The following is a 21,381-nucleotide window of genomic DNA, read 5'->3' on the forward strand; positions in this document are numbered from 1 at the left end:
TTCCACAAAGAACCATCTCTTTCTTACCTTTTAATAATCCGAAGAAACTACTTTTGCCACAAACCATTGAACCATTTAGACAAAAAGGTTCTTCTATGGCATCTGAAGCACCTTTAATTTTTAATCAGAATCAGAATCAGAATCAGCTTTATTCACCAGGTGTGCACAAACACAAAGCATTTGTTGTGTTTTTTTAAGGTGCTCCTGGTATATACAAAAATACATGCATACATACACATCTGACATGAGAACAAAAAAATCAAAATAAATTTAGCAAGACTTAGCATTAAATAATGTGAACGAATCTGAAACAGTATATTGATTTATGTACAGGTTTGTGCATTTTTACTCTATATAGAACTGTATAAATAATGGAGATATGCATATGTATTTAAATAATACTTGAGAAGGCAATAATTAAAGATGTAGAATGAAAATGAATTACAGAACACAGGTAATGATTGATATGATATGTTATGTTTTTATGTCTAGATGTTCTAGTGCCCAGAGATCTGTAGTGTCTGCCCAAGGGGAGAAGTGCAAACAGGATGCGTTTTGGGTGAGAGGGGTCTTTGATGATGTTACCTGCCCGTTTCTTCACTCTGGAGTTCTACAAGTCCTGAAGACTGGGCAGGTGCACACCAATGAACCTTTCAGCGGTCCTAACAGTCCATTGCAGTCTTCTTAAATCTGATTTGCTGGCTGACCCAAACCAGACAGTTATAGAAGAGCACAGAACAGACTCAATAATAGCAGAGTAAAACTGTGTAATCTGTGCCTGTGGCAGGTTTTGAACATATTGTGAATATAGTCAAAGTTAAATGGTGACTCACAGTAAGATTTTTGGAAAATAAACTTTAGAAGAGAAAAAGAAGCATTAGGGAGAATCAATAAATTATGAATAATTTTCTGACATTTTATGAATAATATGTATTTTTTATTAATAATTTGTCTTTTAAATAACACACACGTGTTAAATGTGACACCATGGGCTTTTCAATGCCCAGTGCTTTCGTCTGACACTTGTGGTTGAAGCTCATGAGCTAAAATATTTTGCTACAATGGCTGTGAAGTTTTACTTCATCCATCTAAAGAGTGTTAACTGTATCAACTTTGCTCTGGATGCTATTTCAAGAAAGACCTAAATCTGAAACCTAAGCACAAGGCACATATTATGGTGGGACATTTAGAAAAAAAAAAAAAACTTAATCGAAACATTTGCAAAATCTTATTAGAACATATTCTGTTAGTTGGGTATATAGGAAATGCATTATATTAAATATGCAAAATAATAATACTTTTCATAGGTCACATGACTTTTGCATACGTAAACTCTTTCACAAAACTAGGCTGAATAATGATAAATCTTTCACTCACACAGTATTCTGTAAAAGGCAGTGTGTGTGATGCATGTTTACATGCCCTCATTGTGCCCTCTAGACTAGAGGTATAGACTGTAGAAAACCTTGTAGATGACGGTTGAGGTTTAGTTTTTAATTTATCATCACTTAAGTTAATATAAATGATTAGCTAAATATTACTTTAGCCTAATGTCTTTCTTTTCATCTCATGCAGTAATGATAATCATCGCTAGATTTGCCTGCTGCTTCTTAAGGCTTTGTGCACGTTTGCAAATTAATGGCTTCAAATTAATCAATGGAACAAATCTTTGTGGTATACGAAGACTGAAGCCTTCGACCGAAGCCTTATCAAGCCACAAAAATTAATATCTACTGATTACCATACTGAGTTACTGTTAGCACAAACTGAAAGTAACAAGTTACTGGAAGCTCAGTTTCTCCACCCTCTTATTATGATATATATATACTGAATAAAGCCAGCGAAAGCTCATTATTCACTGCTTGACTTCATGATGACCATCATCTCTCTGCTCCTGCTGGCCTCTCTGCTGCCACACCTGACCTTCACTGGTGAGACTGATTAAAATATTAATAAACCAAGTTTTATAGCACATATACAGTAAAACAGTGTGGAGGAACTATAATAACAAACACTATTTCTTTCAGCTCGTGTGAATGTGGGTATCGTGAACGGCAGGGAAGCAAAACCCCACTCCAGACCTTACATGGTGTCTGTTCAAGTAAAGAAGCAACATATCTGCGGTGGATTCCTCATCTCTGATACATTTGTCATGACTGCTGCACATTGTCGAAACAAGTAAGACAAACAATGTCTTAGTTAATTGTATATTTTAGATAATATAACACTTTATTTAGATAGTCCACTTTAGACATTCTACTAATAAACTAAGTAACTTTGCAACTACCAGTCATTAGAGTATTAGACTGCCTGCTAAATATCTGATAAGAGTTTATTTTGAAAACAGGTATTCTATTGATATTAATTAACTCTGTATGTCAACTTGTTCTACTAACCATAATGCCAACCTAACAGTCTACTAATACTCTAATAAGAATAAGCTTATGTGTATTTACAAAGTTACTTCAGAACATACTTATGGCTATATTACAGACTGTGAGAAAAGTTATTGCTAAATAAAACCTGTCCTTTATCAGAACTCTAAATCTGACGGTTGTGCTAGGTGCACATGACCTAAAAAAGAGTGAGAATTCAGTCCGATACACAGTGGTTTCATACCATCAGCATCCAGACTACACCATGGGATCCTTTCATAATGACATCCTGCTTTTGAAGGTAACAAACTGCACTTATTTTAGCTGACTTATGAAACTTTCATGCAGAATAACGACCAGTTTATTATAGAAGATTATCAAAAAATTGTATTAATGGTGCATTGTTTTTATTTATTATTACAGATAGAAAAATTAAGACTAAACGACAAGATCAAGTCGATATCCATACCAGAAAAAGGAAGTGATATCGAAGCAGGTTCAGTTTGCAGTGTCGCAGGCTGGGGACGTACTGAAACTAAAGTCAAGGGAAGCGATGTCCTCATGGAGACAGATGTGAAGGTCATAAATAACATGGAATGTGAAAGTAAATGGGGGAAGAAACACTTTTCAACTTCACAGATGATGTGTGTTCATGGAGATGGAGGAAGCTGTGATGTATGTAAAACATTCACCAAAACTGATTCACCAAATCTTATTGTTTAAACAAGTTTTAGTTATGAATTACGAAAGTATGTGACTTAAGTGTCAATCTGTTTCTTAACAGGGGGATTCAGGAGGTCCTTTGGTTTGTGGAGACAGTGCAGTTGGTGTCACATCTTTTGGTCACCCTGATCTCTGTAATTCCCTTGAGAAACCTGAAGTTTATATTAAGATTTCAGCATATCTTCCATGGATAAAGAGCATAATTGGAAATGTCAAATGAATCTTGCAAATAAAATGTGTTTTCTTTTTTGTTCTTCTAATTTTTTTTTTTTTTTTTTTTGGTTGAGTTGATTTTCCTCCCAAATCGTCTTTTAATAAAAAATAACATACATTGATATATACTGTCTAGATATTTTAATTAATCAGAAATGGTATTTTAAACCAGATATGAAATTACAAACAGACAGCTTGATATTTGAAGACAACCATCATAAATATTTACAGAACGCTATTGTGTAATAATGGCAAAAGTACATGCTTTCCGACTATACAAGAAATATATATATTTGTTTAATTAAGGAAAATATACACCACTGTTCAAAAGTTTGGGGTCAGTAAGATATTCTGTACTTTTAAACTTTTTTACTTATATAAAAAAAAATCCTTAAAAATGTATCAGTTTCCACAAAAACAATGGTATTTAGCATTGATAATAATAACAAACATTTCCTGAGCAGCAAATCAGCATATTAGAATGATTTCTGAATGACACTGAAGACTGGTGACAAAAAGCTGTGCTGTAGTAGGCCGACACATGAACAGGATGAGAAAGGTTACAGACAGTCTTGAATAATTGAAATGGAACTTTGGAAAGATGAGACAAAACAATAAAACACAAAGAGATCGCAACTTAAGTAGGGGAGATAATGACACACACATGAACATGATGAAATCAAATTAAAATGCATGACAACCAATGAACAAGTGCAGGAATAATAATAAAAAATAAATCAATCAATCAATAACCGTAATTCTACCTACTTCACACTTCTGAAGTTGTAAGTATGGGTTTGTTGTGTTTTAGTGTTTGGTGCCGGAAAGCACAGAAATCATGGTGGACAGCATACTGTATTCATTCCTGCCTGTTTCCCGGGGAAATTTTAAATTCACTGGACTAGATTCTTCTCAAACTTTTGGACTTGGGACTTGAGAAGGAAGGTTGCTGCAGTTCACATTTCAAGCACCAGCAAGGACCATGTGGTCCTCAATATTACAATACAACATGATGAAACTGTCCCATGGATCATAAAATTACTTCCATGACATATATATGGCCATTATATACACTCTTAAAAATAAAGGTGCTTTAAAAGGTTCGGCCATAGAATTGATGACATAGAGGAACCATTTTTGGTTCCACAAAGAACCATCTCTTTCTTATCTTTTAATAATCTGAAGAACCTTCTTTTCCCACAAATAACCTTTTGTGAAAAAGAAAGGTTCTTGAGATGTTAAAGTTTCTTTATGGAACCATTTAGACAAAATGGTTCTTCTATGGCATCGTGAAGCACCTTTAAATTTAAGTTATTATTGTAAAGAAGCATTACAGAGACTCAGTAAATTATGAATAATTTTCTGACATTTTATGAGTAATTTGTCTTTTAAATATCACACATGTGTTAAATGTGACACCATGCGCTTTTCAATGAACAGTTCTTTCGTCTGACACTTGTAGTTGAAGCTCATGAGCTACAAGATTTTGCTACAATGGCTGTGAAGTTTTACTTCATCCATCTAAAGAGTGTAAACTGCATCAGTTCTGAAACCTAAGCACAAGTTTTTATATATTTTTTGGAATTGGGTTTGTGTATATATATATATATTATTGGTGGTCATAGATAAATTTTTTTAATCTACATTAATCTAGATTAAAATGGCTCATTTGAATTCTGCCAAAGGCATTCAGAATATGTGTGCTACCCAAATAAAATAATGACTAAAAGTAACGTTAAGTCCTTGAGAACAGGTATCTCAAGCCAGGTGGTGCATTCGAACAGGGGCTCATCTCCTGTTTCCAAAATGCATCACAAACTGCTTGAGAAAGCTGTAAATGAATTCCACATTGCACAAGGTGCAAACAACCTTACGCCTGTTTCACACATAATCCGTCTGCAGTGCGTATGTTTTTTTCGTATTTTTTTATGCACCCATGTTAAGATTCCAGCGTTCAGAGCGTTCCAGGAACGGTGCGTTTGCAGCAGTGCAGCGATCGTTTACGCACCGAGTAAGCGGACTGCAAACGCATCTTGTATGAAGGCACAATGAGTATGAGGCCATGCTGCTTCTGCACCACATACGAAACACACAGACTGCATACGCACTGCAGATCCCTGTCAAATGTCGAGAGCACATTATTGTAGCGCGAAAGTACATTAATATAATGCATGAGCGCGAATCTCTCTGCTCGCAGGCGGAATATAATGTGCCCGAGCGCGAATCTCTCTCCTCGAGTGTGGAATATAGAGGGTATTCACGGACTCGTCATCAATCCGGAAGTTGGCCATGTTGGAGGCACTGAAAATAAACAATGCCACTGAACAGACTCGCAAATTTGGCTGATTATTGCTGCTTTAAAAAAATGGTCGAGTTTTGGTCTGTACTAATCGGTCGCATAGGTTAAACACATTTCGAGTTCTGTCAAAAGTTAAAGAGAAGAGAGCAAAAAAGTGATTAAAGAAGGCATTTGTGGTTGAGAGAGGTACAGTTACAGCACGTGTAAATGAAGCATCGACAATGGCTTAAAGGTTGACGTGTTTAACTATGGCTACACTCACACTGTTAGTCCAAATACGATTATCTTTGTATCCGATTGGAATCTAATCTTAAAAATAATGATGTCCACACTGTATATCGCAACTGTTCAGATCTGATTTGTGTGTCCATGCAGCTCTTTGGCAATACGGGAATGACGTTCCATTGAATGAGGTGTTTACATTTGCGATAGATATGTTGTTTTATTTAAATTTTACAACGTGGAAATGTGTTGCCGACGCATTAGAGTACTGCGTCTTGAGCTGCAGAACTGTAGGAGGCTGGTATGTAATGTTACAGCTTTTTCCCGCGCTTCGCTGGTTTAAAAATAATAATTGTCTGCTTGTCCGGCACTCTGCAGCAACAAAGCCTTGTTTCGGCAGTGACTTTAAGCATGTTCCCTATAACATAATTATTCTATAATACTATGTATTCAACAGCAGAAGGACCAGCTGGTGTCCAAGGTCAATCACCTGAGCAGCAGGTTGCTCAAGAGCCAGAGTGTCCTGAATGCATTCAGCTGCCCATCGAATCACTGGAAGCGGTGGATGAGCTTTTTGTAAAAATTTATTTACACATGTGCATGTGGTTGATGAGCTGATGCTGTACCTGTACCTCTCTAAACCACAAACGCCTTCTTTAATCACTTTTTTGCACTCTTCTCTTTAACTTTTGACAGAACTCGAAATGTTTTTAACTGATGCGACCGATCAGTACAGACCAAAATTTGACAATTTTTTTGCAGCAATAATCAGTCAAATTTGCGAGTCCGTGCAGTGGCATTGTTTCAGTTCTGTGCCTCCAACATGGCAAACTTCTGGATTGATGACACGTCCGTGAAAACCCTCTATAATGTGGGAATCTCTCTGCTCGCGCGCGCTCTCAGTTACACATTGCTCTTCTCTGGGCTCGCTCAGAGAGTATGCCTGCACTTAAAACGTGTTCAGTGCAATAGCGAATCTCTCCTCTTCACTTGAAGTAATTGTGTATAAACACATATTAAGTGCAGGCATACTCTCTGTGCGACGTGTATCTGAGAGTGCGCCCAGTTCCCGCCCTCGAGCAGAGAGATTCGCGCTCGCGCATTCTATTAATGTACTTTCACGCTACAATAAAGCACTCTCGACATTTGACAGGGAAATAACACCATCCGCGCTAAAATATCAAGGTGAAAGTCATCATAGCTCGCGTAGTATAGACCCAGCTCCCAACCCAATTTTGAGAGTAGATTAACGGTGATATTTTTTTATCGTCCGATAAGTGTCTCACGTTAACGCAGCACGTTAATGCCGACCCACCACTAATATATTTATACAAACCCGATTCCAAAAAAGTTGGGACACTGTACAAGTTGTGAGAAAAAAGGAATGGAATAATTTACAAATCTCATAAACTTATATTTTATATACAATAGAATATAGATATTGTAGACATAATAGACATATCAAATGTTAAAAGTAGCCTAAGACATTTTGAAATGTCAAGCCAAATATTGGCTCATTTTGGATTTCATGAGAGATATACATTCCAAAAAAAGTTGGGACAGGTAGCAATAACAGGCCGGAAAAGTTAAATGTACATAAAAGGAACAGCTGGAGGACTAACTTGTAACTTATTAGGTTAATTGGCAACATGATTGGGTATAAAAAGAGCCTCTCAGAGTGGCAGTGTCTCTTAGAAGTCAAGATGGGCAGAGGATCACCAATTCCCCCAATGCTGCGGCGAAAAATAGTGGAGCAATATCAGAAAAGAGTTTCTCAGAGAAAAATTGCAAAGAGTTTGAAGTTATCATCATCTACAGTGCATAATATCATCCAAAGATTCAGAGAATCTGGAACAATCTCTGTACGTAAGGGTCAAGGCCGGAAAAACATACTGGATGCCTTTAATCTTCGGGCCCTTAGACAGCACTGCATCACATACAGGAATGCTACTGTAATGGAAAACATTTTCGGAGAACACAATCCACTGTGCCATTCTCCATTGCCAGCTAAAACTCTATAGGTCAAAAAAGAAGCCATATCTAAACATGATCCGGAAGCGCAGGCGTTTTCTGGGCCAAGGCTCATTTAAAATGGACTGTGGCAAAGGGGTAAACTGTTCTGTGGTCAGACGAATCAAAATTTGAAGTTCTTTTTTGAAAACTGGAACTCCATGTCATCCGGACTAAAGAGGACAAGGACAACCCAAATGGTGATCAGAGCTCAGTTCAGAAGCCTGCATCTCTGATGGTATGGGGTTGCATGAGTGCGTGTGGCATGGGCAGCTTACACATCTGAAAAGGCAACATCAATGCTGAAAGGTATATCCAAGTTCTAGAACAACATATGCTCCCATCCAGATGTCGTCTCTTTCAGGGAAAACCTTGCAGTTTTCAATATGACAATGCCAGACCACATACTGCATCAATTACAACATCATGGCTGCGTAGAAGAAGGATCCGGGTACTGAAATGACCAGCCTGCAGTCCAGATCTTTCACCCATAGAAACCATTTGGCGGATCATATAGAGGAAGCGATGCGACAAAGAAGACCTATAACAGTTGAGCAACTAGAAGCCTGTATTAGACAAGAATGGGACAACATTCCTATTCCTAAGCATGAGCAACTTGTCTCCTCAGTCCCCAGACGTTTGCAGACAGTTATAAAAAGAAGAGGGGATGCCAAACAGTGGTAAACATGGCCTTGTCCCAACTTTATTGAGATGTGTTGATGCCATGAAATTTAAAATCAACTTATTTTTCCCTTAAAATGATACATTTTCTCAGTTTAAACATTTGATATGTCATCTTTGTTATATTCTGAATAAAATATTGAAATTTGAAACTTCCACATAATTGCATTCTGTTTTTATGCACAATTTGTACAGGGTCTCAACATTTTTTAAAATCAGGTTTGTGTGTATGTGTGTTATATATATATATATATATATATATATATATATATATATATATATATATATATATATATATATATATATATATATATAACAAATTTAATATACTGTTAGCTGTGTTTATAAAAATGCATCATATTAAATATACAAAATAATAGTATTTTTCACAGGTCACATGACTTTTGCATACGTAAACTCTTTCACAAAACTAGGCTGAATAATGATAAATCTTTCACTCACACAGTATTCTGTAAAAGGCAGTGTGTGTGATGCATGTTTACATGCCCTCATTGTGCCCTCTAGACTAGAGGTATAGACTGTAGAAAACCTTGTAGATGACGGTTGAGGTTTAGTTTTTAATTTATCATCACTTAAGTTAATATAAATGATTAGCTAAACATTACTTTAGCCTAATGTCTTTCTTTTCATCTCATGCAGTAATGATAATCATCGCTAGATTTGCCTGCTGCTTCTTAAGGCTCTGTGCACGTTTGCAAGTTAATGGCTTCAAATTAATCAATGGAACAAATCTTTGTGGTATACGACGACTGAAGCCTTCGACCAAAGCCTTATCAAGCCACACGTATTATCAAATATTAATATCTACTGATTACCATACTGAGTTACTATTACCACAAACTAAAATAAACAAGTTACTGGAAACTCAGTTTCTCCACCCTCTTATTATGATATATATATACTGAATAAAGCCAGCGAAAGCTCATTATTCACTGCTTGACTTCATGATGACCATCATCTCTCTGCTCCTGCTGGCCTCTCTGCTGCCACACCTGACCTTCACTGGTGAGACTGATTAAAATATTAATAAACCAAGTTTTATAGCACATATACAGTAAAACAGTGTGGAGGAACTATAATAACAAACACTATTTCTTTCAGCTCGTGTGAATGTGGGTATCGTGAACGGCAGGGAAGCAAAACCCCACTCCAGACCTTACATGGTGTCTGTTCAAGTAAAGAAGCAACATATCTGCGGTGGATTCCTCATCTCTGATACATTTGTCATGACTGCTGCACATTGTCGAAACAAGTAAGACAAACAATGTCTTAGTTAATTGTATATTTTAGATAATATAACACTTTATTTAGATAGTCCACTTTAGACATTCTACTAATAAACTAAGTAACTTTGCAACAACCAGTCATTAGAGTATTAGACTGCCTGCTAAATATCTGATAAGAGTTTATTTTGAAAACAGGTATTCTATTGATATTAATTAACTCTGTATGTCAACTTGTTCTACTAACCATAATGCCAACCTAACAGTCTACTAATACTCTAATAAATATAAGCTTATGTGTATTTACAAAGTTACTTCAGAACATACTTATGGCTATATTACAGACTGTGAGAAAAGTTATTGCTAAATAAAACCTGTCCTTTATCAGAACTCTAAATCTGACGGTTGTGCTAGGTGCACATGACCTAAAAAAGAGTGAGAATTCAGTCCGATACACAGTGGTTTCATACCATCAGCATCCAGACTACACCATGGGATCCTTTCATAATGACATCCTGCTTTTGAAGGTAACAAACTGCACTTATTTTAGCTGACTTATGAAACTTTCATGCAGAATAACGACCAGTTTATTATAGAAGATTATCAAAAAATTGTATTAATGGTGCATTGTTTTTATTTATTATTACAGATAGAAAAATTAAGACTAAACGACAATATCAAGTGGATATCCATACCGGAAGAAGGAAGCGTTATCGAAGCAGGTTCAGTTTGCAGTGTCGCAGGCTGGGGACGTACTGAAACTAAGGGCAAGAAAAGCGATCACCTCATGGAGACAGACGTGACGGTCATGAATAACATGGAATGTGAAAGTAAATGGGGGAAGAAACACTTTTCAACTTCACAGATGATGTGTGTTCATGGAGATGGAGGAAGCTGTGATGTATGTAAAACATATTTGATTCACCAAATCTTATTGTTTAAACAAGTTTTAGTTATGAATTACGACAGTATGTGACTTAAGTGTCAATCTGTTTCTTAACAGGGGGATTCAGGAGGTCCTTTGGTTTGTGGAGACAGTGCAGTTGGTGTCACTTCTTTTGGTGACCCTACTCGCTGTAATTCACCAAAGCAACCTGAAGTTTATATTAAGATTTCAGCATATCTTCCATGGATAAAGAGCATAATTGAAAATGTCAATTGAATCTTGCAAATAAGATTGCAAATAAGACTTTTTTTTTTCTTCTAATTTTTTTTTTGGGGGATTTTCCTTCCAAATCATCTTTTAATAAAAATAACATACATTGATATATACTGTCTAGATATTTTAATTAATCAGAAATTGTATTTTAAACCAGATATGAAATTACAAACAGACAGCTTGATATTTGAAGACAACCATCATAAATATTTACAGAACGCTATTGAAAATAATGGCAAAAGTACATGCTTTCCGACTATACAAGAAAAATATATATATATTTTTTTTTATTAAGGAAAATATACACCACTGTTCAAAAGTTTGGGGTCAGTAAGATATTCTGTACTTTTAAACTTTCTACTTGTATAAAAAAATCGTTAAAAATGTATCAGTTTCCACAAAAACAATGTTTCTTTAACATTGATAATAATAACAAACATTTCTTGAGCAGCAAATCAGCATATTAGAATTTCTGAAGGACACTGAATATATTAGATAATATAATGTAACACTTAATTTTGAGTCCACTTTTTAGACATTCTACTAACTATAAGTAACTTCACAACTACCAGTCATTAGATTATTAGTAGACTTACTATCTGCTAACAGTTTATTTAAGTAACTGCAAGAATGTCAACTTGTTCTACTTACCATAACCCTAGTCTAACAGTCTACTAATGAGAGTTACTGTAGTTGACATACAGTAGTTGCAACTTTGAAGTATGTCTAAAGTAGACTACTTTTAATATTATTATAAGTTAGTAATTATATTTTAGATAATATAATTAATTATTAATTATTTTAAATATTAAAACTGATAAAAAAATAAATAAATACAAAATATATTTAATATAATATAATTTAGGTAATATATAATTAATTTGAATGAATTAATTAACTAATTTAATTAAATACTAGAATACTTTTTACTATCCCTTAATATAATAAACATACAGTATAACAATATTAATAATTAATAATTATTAATTAATAATTTATATTATATAAAAATACATAAATAATATTTACATTTCATGAAAATGACTACAACCATATATTGTACAGTAAAATCTTCATCATCTTTGGCTACCAAATCAGCACACTTCCATAAAATATTTTTATTTATTTCATCCTTTATTTTACAAGGATAGTCCCACTGAGATGCAAATCTCTTCTTCCAGGGAGTCCAGGCAATAAATAATTATTGAACCAATTTAGAGCCATTTCACTAAAACCTATACAACTTAGCCTCTGTAATAAAAGTTTATGATCTACAGAATCAAATGCTTTATCTACAAATAATGCTGCACAATATTGTTTACTATCCAAACATTTAACAGTATGATTTGTAACCAGCACAGCTGCTGTAATAGTACTATGACCCGATCTAAAGCCTGACTGAAATTCATTTAAAAATTTATTTTCAGTTAAGAACGGTTTCACTTGATCATTAACCAAAGATTCTGATATTTTGCCAACACAGACAACCTTTGCCAATAGTTATCCAAAACTGATGGGTCACACCTTTTTACAAAGGGAAAACCTGTGCTGATTTTCATGAACAAGGAATAACATTTGAAGTAAAACTCAAGTAAAAAATAGAAGTGATGGGCTCTGTTATAAGTTTCTTTTTTATCAGACCCCTGATGATTTAGGGTTAAGGTTACTTTATGAACTTGTGTAGCTAAAATGGGAGTAAAACTAAGCAGCTTAGTAGTACAACACAAAGTAAATTCCATGCTTTCTTGTTCCCTTAAGTTACTACACAAGATCCCGGGCCCTATGCATAGGCAGTCCTAATGGGCCCCCCTCCCCTTGAAAATATATATTCCAGACTTTTCGGGGTCCTGGTAATCAGTACTGGTTTTACCCCCAGTCCAACGCCCCATGTTACTATAGTCATGGGTTACTCTTGCAGAAATAAAGTGTCTATTAAAATAATTTACTATATTCTCTCTATCTTTAATTATACTCTCATTTAATTTAATATAATCAGGTAGATTGGTATAGGTTTTTTTATGGAAAAAAGTTATTGCTAAATAAAACTTGTCATTTTAACAGTTCTCCAGTTGTGACGGTTGTGCTAGGTGCACATGACCTACGAAAAAAGAGTGAGAATTCAGTCCGATACACAGTGGATTCATATCGTCAGCATCCAGACTACACCATGGGATCCTTTCATAATGACATCCTGCTTTTGAAGGTAACAAACTGCACTTATTTTAGCTGACTTATGAAACTTTTCATTCAGAATAACAGCCAATAAAATAATTAAATATTTTTATTAATGATGCTGTCGTTTTTGGTTTACAGTTAGTAAAAAATGTACAACTAAACGACAATATCATGTGGATATCCATACCAGAAGAAGGAAGCGTTATCGAAGCAGGTTCTGTTTGCAGTGTAGCAGGCTGAGGACATTTAGAAACTAAGGGCAAGAAAAGCAATCACCTCATGGAGACAGATGTGAAGGTCATGAATAATACGGAATGTGAACATAAATGGGGGAAGAACTACTTTTCAACTTCACAGATGATGTGTGTTCATGGCAAAGGAGGGAGCTGTGATGTATGTAAAAAAATATTTGATTCACCATATCTTATGTTAACTAGTGTTAGTTATGAATTATGACAGCATATGGCTGAAGTGTTGATCTGTTTCTTAACAGGGGGATTCAGGAGGTCCTTTGGTTTGTGGAGACAGTGCAGTTGGTGTCACATCTTTTGGTCACCCTGATCTCTGTAATTCCCCCAAGTTTATATTAAGATTTCAGCATATATTACATGGATAAAGAAAATAACTGGAAATATAATTTGAATCTTGCAGATAAAATGGGATGTTTTTTTAATTTTAATTTTTTATTTTGCTTGAGTTGATTTTCCTCCCAAATCATAATTTAATAAAAAATAACATACATTAATATGCTGTCTAGATTTCTTTAGATTAATCAGAAATGGTATTGGAAATCCGAAATAAAACTGCAGACAATACAGTTTGATATTTGAAGACAACCATCAAAGACATTTACAGAACACTCCTGAAAATAAAGGCAAAAGAACATGCCCACTGACTATGCAAGAAAAAGTTTTTAACACTGATAATAATAATAAATGTTTCAGCAAATAACCATATTAGAATGATTACTGAAAGAACATGTGACTCTGAAAACTGGAGTAATGGCTGCTGAAAATTCAGCTTTGCCATCACAGGAATAAATTACAGTTTAAATGTACTACATTAAAATAATAATAATAATAATAATAATAAAAACAGTTATTTTAAATTGTAATAATATTTCACAGTATCGCGTAATACTGTATGCCATTATTACTGTACATACAGCCTTGGTGCGCATAAAACTTCATACAAACTACAAAAAAATCACTAAAAAAATCGTACATACGTTTGAACTGCGATGTATTTTTTGATCTCTATAAACTACAAACATATTTAGAGCAAAAAGCCAAAAATTAACCCTTAAATGCATACCTCGGGTCTTTAGCGACCCAGAGCATCATTCTCTACCCTCTCCCTCCTTCCTTTTTTAAAGTTAGACATCAACTCTTTTAGTGTTCCTCAATCTATTCGTTATAAACGTAATATAATAGTTAAATATAAAAGAATGCTTGTTTTCTGATTAATTGTTTGTATAAAAGTGTAGCTACAGACCTAAGGTATGTAAATGTGTTAGTATTTTTCCCTGCCTGACAATATTCTACATATCTGATGACTCAATTTCTGCAATGCATCTTTTTTCCTAAAGGTGGCACTGTTTGATGCACAAAGATGACGTGATGTTCCACTCATAATTATCGCAGGCATAAAACAATCCAGGGTCGTGCACAGGCGGTGGCCTGGAGGCTAGAGCCACTGCCCCTTTGCCCTCATCAGCTGAGTTGCCCTCCTCACCAATCCCCCCATCAACCCCAGCTCAAAGCGGTCAGTTACAGCTTTGCTAAAGATCTGGTGATTCTTCTAATCTGCTCGTTGTGTCTATTCAAATTATTATACCCGATCAAATCTAATATAAATAACACAAAATTCTCTGTTGTTGGCACACTTTGTAAACAAAAAAGCAGAAAAAATGGGGGAAAAAAGCCTTCACAAGAGAGAGAGGGAGAGAGAGAGAGAGAGAGAGAGAGAGTGCGAAAGGAGGCTGCTAAAGACAGTTCGACATTGCAAACATGAATACAAAGCTCCAGCAAGCGAGCAGGTTAATCATCATATAGAATATTTAGCAGTTGTCACACTTTAATTCTTGTAATTCTGTATATTTAGTGGCCAAGCACTGAAGGTGCTTAGACCCCTTTTGTATCCATTAGCGGGAATTTCTTCTTCTTCTTCTTCCGCCGCAAGTTTATGGCAGCCCAAAGAACCGCTTGCAGGAAAAGTTGTGAAATTTGGCACACTGATAGAGGACAGTCTAAACATTAACTACAGCAAGTTTGGAGTCTTAAACTCCAACTCTCTAGCACCACCACTTGTCCAAATCTTTAAATTTCTTTATGCTAATAACTTTTGAACCATAAGGCACAAAATGAAAATATTTTTTCCTCTGAATCCTTGGCCTAGTCGAATGAACACCAAAAAAAATTCCGCTATTTTTAATTGTTCATAAAACCTACTTTTTAGAACTCGTCCTAGACATTTTGTCTGATTCTCACCAAAAGTGGCTCAGATCATCTTCAGACCATGCTGCAAAAAGTTAAGGAATTCAAGTTGATTCGTTTCACCATTCTTGAATAACGCACAAAGGAATTCTACGAAAAGCACAAAAAAATGGATGTGAGGCTATATCTCCAGAATGGTAAGGCATATTGAGACCAAACTTTCTGTGTATTTTAATAAACATTACCTGAATCTACCTGCAGTGTTTCAGCGCAGTGCCCCCTAGTAGTCAGGAGATATGAAACATTCTTTTTTTTCTAAAATATAACTTCTGAAAGGTTTGGCACAAAAAAATAATAATAATAATAATTCACAAAATATGTCTCTTTAGATTCGGTGCATCATGCCGAGTCGAACCATACCAAATGTTTCCATGTCAGCCATTTAGAATTTTGTCCAAAATTGCAACATTTTAAGAATGCTTAGATTTTGCAAAAATCAGTATGCATCTTTGGCACAATGCCCTGATGGGACTCAAAAAGTTTTGGGCTAAAAGTTCTAAAGAAATTGATGAAAATACTAATAATTTTAGCATACATTAATATATTGTAATGAGACGATGTTAATAGATTCCTTGCATCATGCTGAGAACATCATTACCAATTCTGCCATAATTGGCTGAACTTCCTGTCCGCCATTTTGATTAATGTTGAAAACGTCCCAGGTGATGTATGTAACCATGGTTCCCCAAAGGGAACAAGACGCTGCTTCCGAAAAACACTATGACAACGCCCTTCATTGTGACCAGCTCTGAATAATATGTGAAATCAATCTCATGAATGGGCGTGACGTCATAGGCGGGTGACGTAATGACCAGGAAGCTATAAAAGCACATGATGTGGAATGAAGCAAACTCTGAAAGGGATGCTGGAAGTATGGCGTTGAGATGCAGCATCTCGTTCCCTTCGGGGAACCATGGTTACATATGTAACCTGGGACGTTCTCCTTCAGGAACTCGAGCTGCATCTGAAAACTCTATGGGAACGAGAATGCCCACGCCGCCAGTGGTTATACAAGGAGTACAGCTAAGGCAAGAGGAAGAAGAGCAGTGAGTGGCTCGCAGATCTAAACCATAAAATCAAATGAATGTGAGGGGCGTGGACTGTCCAGCTTCATTGCAGATGTCCTGTATAGACACGGCTGACAAGAAGGCCTTGGATGGAGACTGCCATACTTCGGTTTGAGTGAGCCTTGACTCCCAATGTTGAGGGGAGATCAGAGGACTCAAGGTTTTAGGAAAGCATCCTGATCAACCACTTAGCATAAGCTTCTTCTGGCCGGAGGCCTCAGCCTCAGTGCACCGCAGAGGAAACATGTAACCAGAGGGTGTCTGCCCACTGAATGGCCACCAAGAGGGGTACGGTAGGCTGTAATGCCCGCCACATAGACCCTCAGGGTGGAGTGGGTCAACCCTGCAGAGAGAAGGACCTGCAGGAACTCCACAACTGTCCCAACTGGGCAAATCACTGGGTAGAGATGGCAGTTTTTGCATCAGCAGGTGAAAGGTTTTTACCTCAAGGCATACAGTTTCCTCATGGAGGAAGTTCTGGATTGGAGGATGATCTCAGCAACCTCGGTTGAGAGACCAGAAGCTACGAGGGGCCACTCCCATAACTTCCAAAGCTCCGGACAGGGATGGAATATTGTGTCCTCCACCTGTGAGAGGAGACCCCTCCTGACGGTAATCTCCCATGGAGTGCCGTCGAGGAGAGAAATCAGATCCGAGAAACATACTCGGCCGACCAGAATGGGGCTACTAATAGAAGACTGACCCCGTCCCGGCATACTCTCAGCAGAACTCCTGGGAGCAGAGCGATCAGGGGAAAAGTGTACAGACGAAGCCTCGGCCAAGTCTGCACTATGGCATCCAGCCCAAGTGGAGCCGGATGAGTCAGATAAAACCAAAGGAGAGTCATCTGAGTCGCAAACAGATCCACTAAATATTCTCCAAATCTGCTTCACCACCTCGGGGTGAAGTTTCCATTCTCCGGGCCTCGGCCCCTGCCTCAACAGGATGTCTGCTCCTATATTCAGATGCCCAGGAATGTGAACTGCTCTCAGCAAGCCCTTGATGGTCCCCGACAACAGACATACCAATTTTCACTAGCAAATCCGAACTGCCTGTCGGCCATTTTGATTTATGCAGTAAATCTACTTTTTTGAACACCTCCTCAAGCCTAGGTCCGATTTTCATCAAAATAGAGTCAAATCAAATCAATTTACCACACTCTCCCCTACTTCTATTGAAGATGAGGCAGAAGTAGGCTCAGAGAGTGAGGGAGAGCCCACTTTTATCAAAACATCTACTATAAAGAGTGTGCTGTGTTCTCTGTAAATTGTTTATTTGTAACAACTGGATAATTAACAAGTATTAACAAGCACCCATCCCCTTATTGCCCCTTTTTTGATTGGGGCCACTGCCCCTCAAAATGTCTGTGCACAGCCCTGAAACAAATTAATATCATCAGCAAAAACTGAACAGGCTTTACTGCAGAGACATATATTATACACTATTTGCAATTAAACATAAAAGTCACTGTCATTTAATGATGTGGTAAATAAGCTGCCAGTGATCAAACTATTGTGGTCATATACTGTGGTCATATATGAAGTCACTGAAAAGGACAGTTGAGAATATGGCTGAAATCGTGAATATGAGACTTATGCTGAATGTACTGTGGAAGTACGCTCTGGCGATGACAGTGATGGTAAAATCATCTGCTCAAACTGAACCTTTTTTAAGTTTCAAAAGGAAATGACAAATACCTTATATTATTCTTCAGTTACTGTTCTTTAAATATCAAGATATTTTTTTTTGCTAATGCAGCAGTTAGAGGTCAATGCATGCTGGATATACTGTATACTGTAGGTCCGAGACTCTAAAGACCCGAATATATAATAATGATTGGCGAAACATTCATCATTTAAGCGTAAAAAGAGTGTTTGTAGGAATTTAAGAACAAAACATAGTAAAACATTGCAATTGTAGGGAAAGTTGCTATTTTATACCATGTTCATTCTGAGTTTATCTTCCTAAAGACCTCTCTCTCTCTCTCTCATAACTAATTTTCACATGATAGTACATCTGATAAAAAGTTGTTGAAATCATGCACCGCCTGAGTTTACCACATGTTAGTTTGGTAATCTGATTATAGATTTTCTTCCAGATGTGTTGCTTTTAATACAATAATTAAGGTATGCTAATTGTCTTCAGTTAATTACAAAATAAAGCAACAACAAAAACAAAAACTATTGCCTTAATCACAGGTGAGAATATTTTATGTTTCTGTTTTTATCTCTGGACAGAGAGATGTGGCTAAAGCCTATGAGCTCAACTGCAGTTCTAGTTGCATAACTGTTACTATCCGACCACATCCACCCAGGCCATGTTGAAATTTCTCGGAACAAACTATCTTTTGATGTCATCAAAATGAGTACATATATATTTAGAATCAACTGAATAGGTGTGAAAGCTATTTAGTTGCATGTACTTTAAAAAGAGTTTCAATTTTCATCTACATTTTCAGTAAGAACTTGATCTGACATGGACCGAGTTAGAAATACTAGACCACAGAAATAGTAAATTAATATACGAATGTATTTTTTTCTCTCTTTTCAATTGATAGTTCTAGTGAAAATAGTTATTTAGTGTTCATGTTGTTTATCTACAGCTCACTTGAATTTGCTCTAGAACGTTAGTCATCATGATGTTCTGGAAGCTGGTTTGAGAAATAATTACCAGAAACTCAGTATCTCCGCCCACCCTTTTGTTTTGTCAGTGAGAGCTCACTGATTGTCTTCATGATGACCATCATCTCTCTGCTCCTGCTGGCCTCTCTGCTGCCACACCTGACCTTCACTGGTGAGACTGACTGAACTACTGAATTAATCTGCAGAATAATACAATTAACAGCACTCTCTTGCTTTCTCAGCTCATGTGAATAAGGGAATAGTGAATGGCACAGAAGCAAAACCCCACTCCAGACCTTATATGGTTTCTGTTCAAAAGAACTGGCTACATATCTGTGGTGGATTCCTCATCTCTGATGAGTTTGTCTTGACTGTCGCTCATTGTCGAGATATGTAGAGGGTCTTGTTTAGAAATATCCATTCTTAAATTTGACATTCTATAGTCTAAAAGACAAAACTGAATGTTAATGTGTTAAATATGTTTGATTTGAACAGTTCAGAGACTCTCACAGTTGCGGTTGGTGCACATATCCTAAAAAATAAGACTGAAGGTTCTGTCTGCATTGGAGTGAAGTCACCTACCATCAGCATCCAAGAATAAATAAAAATTAATACATGTTTGGTACAACATGTGACTAGAACTTTCAGTGTGTCACATCATCAACTGCTGAATTTAAATCTGCTTTCGCGCTTGGACTGGCGCACAGCCAGATCGGACGTGCTGAGCGCTGGTCATATTATCACAAATATTCAGTGTTTTCAACCATATAATGCTTATTTTAGGTTTAAGACATTTAAATACACATAAGTACTAGCAAAACTATACATTTACAGTTTGTAAAATTTACGCTGATGTCTATGGAAACGGCTATTATGATACTTACAAATATAATCTGACTTCATGTTTTTATTGATATCATATAGATTGTGTAGGTAACTATAAAGTTTACTCTGCCCTTCTCCGAGTTCACTGGATACTTACTTCAACGTGCTTCAGGAGGAGAGGATGAATGTGCGTGTTGTAAATCCCACAGCTCGGATTCAGTGTGAACTAACATGACGGCGGCCATCACCTGGTATAGATCAACTAACATATTTACTCGCACATATTTCTGATCTCAGAATATCAGATATTTCATAATACAGTGAGTATGTTTGCAAATATTATGAATAAAACAGAAAAACGAAATAAAAGTGATCCATGTGTCATACAGATCTATTGTGGCTGTTTTGTGTCACATGACAACCATGACGCGTTGCCATGGAAACAATAAGGTGGTACATTCTAAAATAACAGTCGTCTAAAGAAACTCACTCTGGGGGCTCAGATAGTTTTTTTTAAACTCACGTGCGAAAGGGTTAATAACAAGATGCAGTATGTTTAGTACTGTCCCTTTAAGTGATGCACACACCCATTTCTCTCTTGCCTGTTTACTGTCACTTTATACATAATTAACTGTTTTACATGTAAATCTTGTGTGTTTTGACAGTATTAGCACAATCAGACGATAACTAAGCAGGTGCTGTTTGACCGGAATTTTTGTGTATGGACCACAGACTGTATAGGTATGAACGCTACGGGGGAACTTTGAATAAACACGTTAGAACAGCATGCAAATAAAACGTTTAACCGGCAAGGTCTTAAAGCACACACAAATAATGTACTTTTGTGATTGCAAATAAGTGCAGTGTCTTGCAAATAAGTGAGTGTAACTCTACTGCTGAATTGACATTTAATGTGTCTCGCGAGTTGCAGTTGGAGCTAGAGCTGCGAGACATAATACAGCGCATTCATGTGAATTCAAATTTTTCAACTCTAACTCCTCCTAGAGCTTTAACTCTACAAACTCCAAACTTGGGTCAGACTTTCAGACTGTTCTGACTTGGTGTGCTATATCTTTTCAGACTGATTTGACTTTCAGTTTTCTTAAAAATTAATATTAAAAATCATCTAAAAAAAACCCATAGACTTACATTGCAGAGTGCTTAAATTGAGCCAGGACTACGGTGACCCATTAGTACACAAGCCAAAAATTCAAATCTAAACTCCCTGAAGCCCTAGACTCAATTAAACTACCATTATATGTCTGTCTATCT

General features: G+C 36.4%; 2 protein-coding genes across 2 annotated transcripts; both read left to right on the plus strand.

Moving 5' to 3' along the window:
- The first annotated feature begins 1,821 nt into the window (after positions 1–1,821).
- LOC132159126 (granzyme B(G,H)-like) lies at positions 1,822–3,329 on the plus strand. Its single transcript, XM_059568698.1, has 5 exons — positions 1,822–1,931; positions 2,028–2,178; positions 2,538–2,676; positions 2,799–3,050; positions 3,160–3,329. Exons 1-5 carry the CDS (start codon positions 1,871–1,873, stop codon positions 3,316–3,318), a joined length of 762 nt encoding a protein of 253 aa, XP_059424681.1. The 5' UTR covers positions 1,822–1,870; the 3' UTR covers positions 3,319–3,329.
- Positions 3,330–9,439: 6,110 nt separating this feature from the next.
- LOC132159870 (granzyme B(G,H)-like) lies at positions 9,440–10,939 on the plus strand. Its single transcript, XM_059569505.1, has 5 exons — positions 9,440–9,549; positions 9,646–9,796; positions 10,156–10,294; positions 10,417–10,668; positions 10,771–10,939. The coding sequence occupies exons 1-5, from the start codon at positions 9,489–9,491 to the stop codon at positions 10,927–10,929; spliced, it is 762 nt and encodes a 253-aa protein (XP_059425488.1). The 5' UTR covers positions 9,440–9,488; the 3' UTR covers positions 10,930–10,939.
- The last annotated feature ends 10,442 nt before the right edge of the window (positions 10,940–21,381 follow it).

The sequence above is a fragment of the Carassius carassius genome, chromosome 16, assembly GCF_963082965.1.
Source record: "Carassius carassius chromosome 16, fCarCar2.1, whole genome shotgun sequence".
NCBI lineage: Eukaryota > Metazoa > Chordata > Actinopteri > Cypriniformes > Cyprinidae > Carassius > Carassius carassius.